This window comes from Lactuca sativa, chromosome 9 (genome assembly GCF_002870075.4).
Source record: "Lactuca sativa cultivar Salinas chromosome 9, Lsat_Salinas_v11, whole genome shotgun sequence".
Taxonomy (NCBI): domain Eukaryota; kingdom Viridiplantae; phylum Streptophyta; class Magnoliopsida; order Asterales; family Asteraceae; genus Lactuca; species Lactuca sativa.
This window is the reverse complement of record NC_056631.2, coordinates 140,775,895-140,787,985: the sequence shown is the minus strand read 5'-3', so window position 1 is coordinate 140,787,985 and position 12,091 is coordinate 140,775,895. Positions and strand designations below refer to the sequence as shown.

General features: G+C 37.7%; 1 protein-coding gene across 1 annotated transcript; it reads left to right on the top strand.

Annotated features, from left to right (window-relative positions):
• The first annotated feature begins 1,159 nt into the window (after window positions 1–1,159).
• On the top strand, window positions 1,160–3,627 carry LOC111902147 (FRIGIDA-like protein 4a). The gene is made up of 3 exons (XM_052767918.1): window positions 1,160–2,196; window positions 2,601–2,776; window positions 2,883–3,627. The coding sequence occupies exons 1-3, from the start codon at window positions 1,299–1,301 to the stop codon at window positions 3,378–3,380; spliced, it is 1,572 nt and encodes a 523-aa protein (XP_052623878.1). The 5' UTR covers window positions 1,160–1,298; the 3' UTR covers window positions 3,381–3,627.
• Window positions 3,628–12,091: the final 8,464 nt, after the last annotated feature.

Here is a 12,091-nt window from a genome sequence, read left to right as displayed (position 1 = left end):
TCTTGATTCCATATCTTTATTGATTCCACTCAATGTTCATTCCATTTGTAATTGATTCCGGTCATTGTTTATTTTATAATAAGATGACACAACTCCACTTTAATTACATAAACTTCTAACTTCATTTCATAATAAGATGATACATTACATAGGATTCATACATCAAAATAAGCAAGCTAAAAACAACCACAATGACACTACCCTTAACATCCTTAGTCCTAACCAAAGCACATTACTACCACCTTGACAAAGGCATGCTGTCAATATTTCAATACAACCAAGCCAAACACAATAGCAAACCAAAAAGACATAAAAAGTCATGGATTTCCATCTTCCACCTTGATTCCCTTGTTGAATGGCCAATTCTTCCACTTGTAGTTGTGGAGGTTGTTCCATCAAGTTTCCAAACAGGTTCTCCACTGGTTGTTCTGAAAAGTTTTCAAATATTATAAGGTTCTCCACATGAACATTGTAGATGAGGGTTGCATACCCTTAGCAAGGTAGATGAGGATCGACCTAACGAAAATACTTGCAGTATTTGAGTTCATCTTGGAATTTGAGGCAACCGATGAACCTTCTTCCTATGTTTAAGGGAGTCAAAGATGCCCATCTTCCTACATGATCACCACAATAACACCTAGTTCTCAATTGGTTTGCTCTTTGGCTTGACACATATGATGTACACGACATCAATGAGTTTTAGGGCAAGAATGAAGAGGGTTGCGATCTATAAAAGGATCTCCTTTTTAATTCCAACCTCATTTAATGAGTCAACAACCACCTCATCAATGCCTAGACACATCAACATACGCAACCGGCTAAACGTGGGTGACTGGATGAGAAGGACCGATATGTTTAATTTATCCGGTTTCCTAAGTTATTTTGTTTATAAAATATTAGGGACTAAATTGAATATTTGTTCACAAGTTTAGATTTTTATGATAAAAATCCAAACTCCAAATGTAATAATGTATGGATAAGTAGCGTAAAGATGATGATCATGTGCGAGCAGCGAGCCTTTGGAACTTTAAAGGGAAAGACATCACGCGGTCACTACAATAATTGAACCGACTGTTTCAACACGTACGGTCGGTTCACTACGGTTTCCTTATCCTACGCACCCCCATCACAACCTTTACCTTTTTTGGTCCCACTACCTCAGCCGCCACGTCATCTTCCGTCAATCTGCCTTTATCATTCTCTCTCTCTCTAGAATTCTAGGGCTTCTTTCTTCTTTCTCCTTCTTCTGTTCTTCTCCTCCTCCATGCCGTAGTAATCTTTGATACCAGATTCGAGATATGGGTTCAATTTCGATACCCGATCCCGGTGAATCAACTCAGGCACCAAGCTTCGATGAATTCCAACGACAGACATCACTTATGACCAGCTGCACTCTTCTCTGGAAAGAGCTCTCAGATCACTTCACGTCGCTCGAGCAAAGCCTCCTAAAGAAATCAGATGCAATTAAGGACAAGATCAAGACCCTAGACACCGAAACGAAAGCGTCTCTGAGTTCTCTGGAGGAGCGCGAAACTACGATCGAAAACTCCGTCTCCATCGCTCTACGAAAAGTTGAAGCTGCCGTGCAAGCCGCAGCGGCTGCAGTCGGAACCAGTAAATGCGATGATGGCGAAGATAATCCAGAAGTTGACGATTCCGAGGGTTTGCTTTTGAGGTTGAAATCGTATTGTGTGAAGATGGATTCGTTAGGGTTTTGGGGGTTTGTAGCTAGTAAGAAGAAGGAAATGGAGTTGATGCGGGCTCAAATTCCGTCGGCTTTAGCGGAGTGCGCAGATCCAGCTAGGTTTGTGTTGGAGGCAATTTCGGAGGTTTTTCCGGTGGACAAGAGGGCTTTGTGCGTGAATGATTTAAGTTGGGCTTGTGTTTTGATACTTGAGAGTTTGATTCCGGTGATGGTTGATCCGATTCTGGGGAAGTCGAGGGTTTTGGTGACGCCGAGTGTGAAGAAGAGCGCCAAAGAGATTGCTGAGAAGTGGAAGGAGAGTTTAGACCAGCGCGGTGGCATCGAGAACGTTAAGGCTCCTGATGTCCATACCTTCTTCCAGCATCTGGTGACTTTTGGAATTGTGAAAAATGAGGATCTTGATTTGTATAGGAAGCTTGTTGTTGGTTCAGCATGGCGTAAGCAGATGCCTAAGCTCGCTGTTTCCCTTGGCCTTGCTGATAAAATGCCTGGTATATATATATATTCTTCATTTCCCTGCGTTTTGCACTCAATTTCTATGTTTTTCTCATTAATTTTGGTCGTTGGAAAGATTATGAATTATCACAGTTATATGCTACCATCCATAATGCATCTTTAAATGTTCTGCTAGCATCTGTAATGAATGATCACAATTCACAATTATTATGAGCTAGCATCTGTACCTTGTTCCAGTTTTTTGATATTTGAACTTTAGAGCTTTATAGTATAGAATTTACCTGAAATTCAATGTCGGCCTTTAAAACTTTAGAATTTATCAGTAATTAACGAATTATTAAATCTTTTGTTAAGGGGTTTCTTTTTCTTGATTTATTGAATCCCAGTACAATACGTTAGTTTTGTGGGTTTAAATCTTTACGCAATTATTGTGATGCAGATATGATTGAAGAACTAATCAGCAAGGGACAACAGGTTGATGCTGTGCATTTCACTCACGAAGTTGGTCTTGTAGACAGGTTTCCCCCTGTTTGTTTGCTAAAAGCTTTTCTAAAGGATGCTAAAAAGGCCGCAACATCTATTCTTGAAGATCCCAACAATTCCAGCCGTGCTGTGGTATCTTGTTTCATTTTCTTAACCAAATTAACCCTCTTTATATGTATGTAAGTAATATTTCTAATTATTTAGTTGATGATCCTTGTCCTGTTTTGTTTTTACTCAGCATTTAGCTGCACGAAAAGAGCAATCTGCACTCAAAGCAGTCATCAAATGCATTGAAGAATACAAACTCGAGGCCGAGTTCCCTCCCGAGAACCTAAAGAAACGACTCGAGCAGCTGGAAAAGGTCAAGGTCGAGAAAAAGAGGCCAGCCGCCGTAGGTCCCGCCAACAAAAGAACCCGAGCCAGCAACGTGGGCCCCATGCCACCCGCCAAGGCCGGCCGTATCACCACCGCCTACGTCTCATCTTTTCCGGCACCGCCCACCTTTGTGAGGTCCCCGTCACACACCCAATACCCCACCGGAGTCCCATCATACTCTGTCCCACCGCCAATGTATGTGCACGGAACCAGGAGTCCGCCTTACGCCGCCTACTCGCCGGAGGCAGCACCGCTGTCTCCACCGCTGTCGTACCCAGGTACTCCTCCGATGAACTATCCGGCTTATGGTGGGTATGGAAATGGTATGGCTCCGGCCTACCAACATACTTACTATCGATAGAGGTGACACTGGTTGACTGGTGGTGGATAATGTTGACTCATATGATGATGATGATGATGATGATGATGATGATGACTCCCTCCCTAATCTTCAAGAATATGGTTTTTCTTTTTATTTTCTAATATGGTTTGTAATCACTAACCTTTTATTGGTAGCTGATGTGTGTGTTAATCCTTATTCTGACGTAAACTTATGGTTGTATTTCTGATGTTGATTAGTATTAGTCTCTAATGCGTTTCCCTAGCTATATTTGATTCAAATAAATAGAAAAAATTTCACAAGGTATAAATCAGACATAGAGTTGGTTTTAGCCTATTAAGTGACACAATAATCTGTTAAAGATGGAAGATGCAATAGCTGACTTGTTATGTTTGTAGAACACCATAATCATAATAAATTAATAAAAAAAAAGTTGAATTCTCTGTTTTCTGTGAAGTTAAGATACCATCTTGAATTATGAGATTTTTTTTTGTGGGTGGGTTGAGTGTGTTGCAGTTGGCATCTGCAGGAGCACACATGGTGCATTCCTTTTGAGGACAAATCAAAGCGACAAAAATATCAAAATGTCAGAAAACCCATCTTCTATCATCTTTTGCTTTTTGCTTTTTTCGTGAAAAACATTCTTGGTCCCTAGATTCTTGCTATACTCCAATTTGGTCCTTCATAGGCCAGTTTTAAGTTTTAACACAAGTGGTCCTTGTAAACAAAGCCAAGGGCATCAAAGTGGTTCCTTTTAGGATCCAAACTATTGATGCTGTTGTAACAAAACAGTGGCATGAAAGATGTCCTTTTTAGGATCCAAAATGTATATTTCGTGGTGACATCTTTGGGGTTCGACAAATAAGATACTTGGGTTTAAGTCGAGCAGTGAGAGTATTGCTGATGGGTTTAAGTCGAGCTTTGAGCATATGGATGTTATGTGGTTGTTAGTTTTACTCCTTTTAGATGAGTTCATTGTTAAATACCAAATAGTCGATTTCATGGTCTAGAAGGTTGTTGAGTACATAATATATGCGACATACTGTTAAATACCAAATAGTCGATTTCATGGTCTAGAGGGTTGTTGAGTACATAATATATCCAACATACGATACGTCTTGGGATGTGGACAGGTGCCTTTGTTGTCAATATCAAAATTTTTGGGATTTTGACAAACTTTGATCCGATTGATAGCAAGAACTTCCATCATCATAAGTTTGAACCTCGTTGGTAACATGGTTTGTGTGACATCATTAAGCAAAAGAGGTGAACTTTCTCGTGCATGATTCAGAACACGTTTGAATCGTTTTAATGGACGATAATCCTAAAGAAAAATGTTTACGTTGTTTTATGTTAAAGTGTCTTAAATTTCTCTATTCATTTGTTATAATTCTTTCTATTTGGAAAGGGATTCAACTAGGGTTTTTGATTAAATTATGTGATAATAGGTTTAATAGGTTATAAAGCCGCTACAAAATGATAAAGTCTGAATTTTATGTCATTATAATCCAACTAACTTTCATGTATGGTTTTAAAAGGTCCATTCATTTTTCTAGACCACGAAAATGGTCTAAAACGACAAAATCTTTCACACATGCCATTGTGACAAATGAGAAGGTTGGTTAGACTTTGTTCGGATGCAAATAAATCTTATTTTTTGGTAAGTCATGTGTACATCCAAATAGTAATATTTTTATGTTATTCTTACTTTATAAAATGAATATCTGTGAGCATAATCAATAATATTACATAGACATGAAGCATCATGAACTCTTCGTTCAACAACTACATCTACTTTTTTTCTTACTTTATAAAACGATGGAGAAGAAGATATTGTTTACAATTTTAGTGTGTCTACCTTCATTTCCAAGAACATGTGGTAATTTTTAAAGGAAAATGATGAAAATGATATGTTGTGGCCTCTCTAGAATGTATATGGGTATGACATTTATGATCAAGTTTTAGATTTGACAAAATTGCAAAAATGGTCCCTGTGGTATGTATTTTTTTGGGGTTTTAGTCCAAACCCTGACTTTTTTGGATTGGTGGTCCTTTTGAACTAGTTTGCTTACAGTTTTGGTCCCTGTCCAAACTAAAAAGACTATTATACCCTTAATGAATTTATTTTTTATTTTTCTTTCACTTTTAATATTATTATTATTATTAAATATAAAAATGGGCCCACTTATCCTCTCTCTCTCTCTCTCTCTCTCTCTCTCTCTCTCTCTCTCTCTCTCTCTCTCTCTCTCTGCAGAAACCCATATCAAGAATTAGTTTTTGGTTCACACACTTCTTGCATGATTTCTTTCGATTTTCTAGTTTTTTAACTACATGTTTGTATGATTTCAATCAGTTACATATTCAGGTAACACTGAATGATTTGGTAACAGAAGTCATTGAAATCGAAACCGTGAAACATTGCTTTTGAGGATTGTAGATGAAAGGGATTTCTTCAGTTCTTAGAATACATACACCCACATATGAAATAATTTGGGTCCATTCGCACATGATTTTCCAGAGTAAAAACCAAAGATCATAGATGTATCTTAGGACATGAACATGAAGATCGATTCATTTTACTGTTCAACAGCCTCCCCTGTAACCAGTCACATATTCACCACCGTCTACAATTTTTGATGAATTGAAACAATCCATCTCCCTCTATGCCTAACCTTAATCTTCCTTTGAAATCGATTCCGGATTGTAAAGCAAAAACATGAAGAACAATGGTTTGAGATTGTAGGTGAGGTTTTAGAGAAAACGAAAGTGGTATAAACCCCGATTCCGATTGTCGGATTTCAAATCAAACACCGCCATCGTGTTCCCCTTGATGTTGAAGTCGAGTGCAATCCGGAGAAAATCGAAGCAATCAGAATTGACCACACGATAACAATGGTCGGATTTCAATCAAAACTGTGGTGGTTGGGATGAGGGGAATCGATTCCGGTGTCTGCAATCACCCTCTTCGTCATTTGCCTATGATTTGACGATGAAACTGGTCACTATAAACCTAGGTCACCACATTATGAATCTGCAACTGAAGAGTACTCTAACATCTTCTTGAAAATCCCAATTTGGGTTTGAATCAATCCTTCCTGAAAATCCCAATCTGTGTAGAGAACTAGCTGCTGTAATAGTCAAATAATAGGTTTGGTAAAAAGATGAAAAAACAAAGGCTTTATGTTTTAGGTTCTTGAAGGTGGTTAATGAAATTGAAGAACCAGGTTTCTTTCTCTTGGGTATCTCCTTGTGAGTGTAATCGGTGGTTCTTCTGTAATGTGTGTGTGTGTGAGAGATAGAGAGAGAGAGAGAGAGAGAGATGGGGTGGATAAGTGGGTCTATTTTTATATTTAATAATAATAATAATATTAAAAAATGAAAAGAAAAATAAAAAATAAATTCATTATTTTAGTTTGGACAGGGACCAAAACTGCAAGCAAACTAGTTCAAAAGGACCACCAATCCAAAAAAATCGGGGTTTGGACTAAAACCCCAAAAAAATGCATACCACAGGGACCATTTTTACAATTTTGTCTTTAGATTTTGTTTTGAGGTCCAAACCCCAAAAAAATACATACCACAGGGACCATTTTTACAATTTTGTCTTTAGATTTTGTTTTGAGTATGGGTTAATACTTAATATAGGTTCGATTTTGGGTGAGTTCAATTTTGATTTGGTGTTCGTCACCGGTTATCGGAGTTCAAGTGGGTAAGAATGGCCAAAGTTTTGGACGTGGAAGTTGACATATGCTGTTGAAGAATCGTTAGTGTGCATATATATTAATTTGATTTCTTTATTAGTGTTTGGATTTATGTAACATCCGGTTTTAGGGCTTGAATTTTTGAAAAAATTAAAATTTTTTATTTTAAATTGATAAGTAAATAAAGCATGGTTAAACAAATATAAAATCTATAGAAAGGTGTTAGCGAAGTGCTAGTTGGAGGATTTCAAATTTAATATATTTGAAATATCCATTGTGGGAAATAAAGATGTTAGTACCAAAGGGCTTACGGGGACAAGTTGAGGAAACTTGTCAAGTTAGTGAAATAAAAACACAAAATGGCAAAAATGGTCCCTGTGGTATACAAATTTTTGGGGTTTTAGTCCAAACTTCGAGTTTTTTGGATTCATGGTCCTTTTGGAGTGGTTTGTATGTGGAATTGGTCCCCGGACTTAACTTCCGTTAAGTTGTTGCTGTTAACCTCCTCATGTGCCTCCCATATGAGGGTATATTTGTCTTTTCACTTCTAAGGGACCATTTTTGCATTGAAAAAAATATATCCCCATTTTTTAAAAAAATAATATATATTTATTTATTTTAATAATTAAAAAAATAAAAGAGGTCTCTCTGTGTGTGTGTGTGTGTGACCACCATTGAAGCTACTCGACAACCCCAAACATCTCCAACCCTTACTCCCTCCTCCCCTCGTCTCTCATGTGTCGACCTCACTGGATGTCACAACTAGGAATTTGAAGCCTTGTAAACATTGAACAATGATAACAAATGTAAACCAACAATGGGAAAACATGTAAGATGCTTATTCATTAACAACAAAATTTCAATCAAACAATTCATACATGCACTGCAAATAGTCAACAAACAATTGGAAACCTTAGAAATCCTTGTTTAAGTCCATTTTGGACTAGGATTTCCTTATTGGGACCAATGGACCAATAAGCTTCCAATTGGACTATCTTTGGCTTAGAACTCTTGAATGGGGTCTAATTGGACCCACTTTCATTTATTTTAATATTTTGGACTATATTGGGCCTAGAATGAAACAAAATATTTAAATGGAACGTATTGGGCCATAATTAACCTAATTTAGCCCTAATAGGCCATAAAAATCATATTTATATTTATTTGGGCCAAACATCACTCAACATAACCATGAAATGAGCTTAAGCATACAAGGCCCAATCCTTTTCTTTTTCCCTCTCCAAGTCTCGGCCCAAGCCCAACCCAAAAAGATGAGTTGACTCTTGGATGCCACCTCACAATTGCCTAAAGGATTTCCATGCAAAAATGACTCATACATCCATGCATTTCCCATATTTCCATGCAATCACTCTCTTTCTTTTCTCCTCTCTCTTGCTCTCGGCCGAACCCAAGCACACACACACATTTCACTCATAATTCTCTCAAGAAAACTCTCTCCATTCCTCTCCATATTTTCGAGATTAAGGAAGTTTCCAAGGAGATTTAACCCCCAAACACATCATCTAAGGTAAGTTGATGTTAAATTCATAATCTAGCTACTTCATTTCATTCAAAAATCATCTCTTAATTCATTCAAACTCATGATCTTGCACCTTAGAAGCATCTAAGTTCGAGATCCTCCAAGAAAGGTTGCTAGGATCGAATTTTCTTCATCTTCTCCATCAAATACCGAAACCACACTCAAGGTGAGCTTCATACCCCCTTTATTTTCGGTTTTCATAAGTTTTATGGGGGAGAATACAAGAAAATGTGTAGATCTATGTGTGTATGTATGCTATGTGTGATTTGATGCATGTATGTGTGTGTTATCATGTGTTTTGGGATGAATATGTTATCAAAAAGTGTGTAAAAATCGAGATCTAAGACATGAGAAAGGAAATAAACATAATTTAAGCTATTATACACTAATCAATTCAAGAAAAACAGTTTATAAGGTTAGGATGAACATACTTGAACATGAGACCCATTTTTGGGCTTAAATTGTCAAAAATACAAACTAGGGGTAAAAATCAACAAGTCACGGTTTCTTGAAGGTTAAAAAGGACCAAAAAAGTTTCCACAAACATTTTCCTGATTTTTAGAAATTTCTAAGGACTTAAAATGTAAAATTTTAACCTAATGGGCTAATTTTGGGCTTTTCGGCCCAATAAGCCTCAAAATGCGAAATTTTACAAGTTGAGGGGCTGGAAATGAATTTTTTTGTAAAACAGGGAGTAATTAGCATAATAAAATGTTTATAAGGTTCAAAAATGCTTTTCATTTTCAAAAAGGACTAAAAATGCAAACTTTTTAGATTTTGTGCCAAAACTGTAAAAGTTGTGAAAAATGGGCCCTTAACCGAGAATCACTATTCTAGAGGGGATGAAGTTGTCAACTAAATAAACTTTGGGTTAAAATAGTGTTTTCATCAAATAAGTTATACAAAAGTGTCAAGAAAAGTGTTTTAAGGACTAAAAATGAAATTCTTTTATATAAAAGGACCAAAAGTGTTATTTTTATAAATGGAAGAGTAAGGAAAAGGGGTCAAACTCTACTTATAAACAAATCAAATCAAGATACAAGATCCACAACTACCGACGAAATGGAAAACAAATACACTCTCAATAACACATATCGTTACAAAACGAATCGATTCGGTCTCGAATCAATAACAACACAAAATCGTTAAACCAAAGTAATTCGTTAAACACACGATAACTACGATGAGTCAACATACAAACTTTGGGCTTGAAAGTTTCAAATCATGCTTGTTGGGCCTTGCTAGCCCATCAACATGATCTTTGGTCCCAAAGGGATTATGCTTACGTGATAGTGGGCCTTCTATGACCCAATTCCACGTAAAAGGACTTTCAATAGCTCTAATGTGTTATTGGGCCCTAATGGCCCATTAGTACTGCTAGTGAGGTCGAGAAGTCAAATGCGAGTTGGGCCAAGTGTCTTTCGCATTCCCGATACCCTTGAATAACTCCTGGAAATAAATGGGGGCTTCGTACCCTCCTTTTTCCTCAATTGTTGGGCTTATGAGAAATCAAGTAAACAGATTCATGGCGTTAATCAGGAGAAATCAGGGTGGTTGGATTAAGTGAGTAGTGTGGACGATGCCCTAAGGATCGTTCGTAATCTGTAGTTATAAACTAGTCATTTCTTTAAATACGTGATTGTAACGACTCACAAACCCTAATTAATCCAATGTCACCTGGGAAATCAAAACATTCGTCGTATCAGTATAACAATAAACAAGTCATGTAATTTACGTATTAGGGAAAACATCGGGTTTTCCCGGGAAGTTCAACATTTACACTTGTGTGACGTATACAAAGTTCAACAATTAAACGTGCTTTGAAAATCAACAAGCATATTTACGGATCTTCACACTTTTTTTATAAACAAACATTTTTTTTTTCGAAAAATATCGGATTTTCTGGGTTTTACAAACTTCACCAAATCATTTTACCATAACATTGCTTATGAACTCACCAACATTTCATATGTTGACGTTTTCCAAAATAACTTGTATTCTCAGGTAACAGGTAAGCCGAAGAATAAGTATCAAGAAATGTCATGGTGTTTTGCTTAAATTATCTATCAAATAGTTATGTTATGGATTTGTAATGTCTAAAACATTGTATTGAATGTAAACAATATCAGTTGTAATATTCCAATGCATGGTGATGAATTATGTTATGATTCATGTATATTCATTGTGATGGTATTCAATTTGAGTCACAAGAGCCCTCGGACGTTTCCGCCGTCTGGTTTGGGGGTGTGACAGGTTGGTATCAGAGCTCTGTTTATAGTGAACTAGCATATCTAACCACACATTGATATGCAACTATAAACCAAAAAGAGGGACTAAAACAACTCTGAACAAAACGAGTAAAACATAACAATAAAAACACCCTTGCTTGTATTAGGAAAAAGAACATAATACCGAACCAAACAAGATAATGCTAGTATCTCGGTTAAGCCAAGACTATTCTTAGTCGTATCAAGGAGTGGATGTAGCCTGATCAACTACATTTCCTCCAAGGTACAACTATCACATGTCCTGAGGAAATCGTGATAGCTAGGGAACCTAAAAACATACCCCTTTATCCCCAAGAAGGAAACCTCAACTCGATCTATGCAATAGTTGTAGAGTCATAGGAGTAATGATAGTTTATTCGTATACCTCCTCCCAGTCTTCATGGAAGGGGAGTAGCAGGGCATTCAGTTTCATCAAGTCTTGGTGGCTCATGGGATGCTTGAAGATGAACCTGAAGGAAATCAAGGGGTAGCACACGACGTTGGGCCTGACGAGTACACGGACACCGACTACGAGTTCGAGGAGGCCGATGATGACATGGAGGAAGAACAAGACTCGGGCAAAGATCACACCACGTCATTTATCAGTGAGGCGTAATAGGACCACCCCGCCCCGCCAGTGAATCATGCAAGGGAGAATCGCTCCCCCGAAGCTGAGATTGCCGCCCTGCGACAACAGCTGTTTGCCATGGAAGCATGTGCAGTGCGAGCTAAGCATGAGAGGGATGAGGTCATTGGAGACATGACTGAGATGGCTCAGTTGTTGGCTCAACACTTCGGCATATGATCTTGCCACTGTCTTAGGACACTCCATAGAGTGTTAGGGATAGACTTATCTTACTATGTCATTAGGATCTATGCTATGTACCCCGACTCTATGTTTAAGTGACTACACTACTCAAAGAGCCGTTATGCTGTCAAACTAGTACCACCTATGTATGCTCTTTTGAGCACAATTTTCATGTATTAAAATGCGGATAATATTAGTGAAAAATTTTATATGTTTTACTCTGATGTTGTAATCTGCTATGTGTTACATATCCATGATTGTGTACCAATTTGTGAAAGTACCTATGTTCATGCCTCACACCTAGCTCATAGGATCACACTCTCACAAAAAGCACAGATACTCAACATCTTTCTGTTCCATGGCAGAAAGATGCCCCGACGACCAACCCGCAGAAACCCCGAGCCAAACCCACCCGA

What these genes read in the sequence shown, in the direction of transcription:
- LOC111902147 (XM_052767918.1), top strand. Translation starts at nt 1,299, where the DNA reads ATGGGTTCAATTTCGATACCCGATCCCGGTGAATCAACTCAGGCACCA. An exon ending in CCTTGCTGATAAAATGCCTG is followed by an intron (nt 2,197 to 2,600) that starts GTATATATATAT and finishes ATTGTGATGCAG; the next exon opens with ATATGATTGAAGAACTAATC. An exon ending in ACAATTCCAGCCGTGCTGTG is followed by an intron (nt 2,777 to 2,882) that starts GTATCTTGTTTC and finishes GTTTTTACTCAG; the next exon opens with CATTTAGCTGCACGAAAAGA.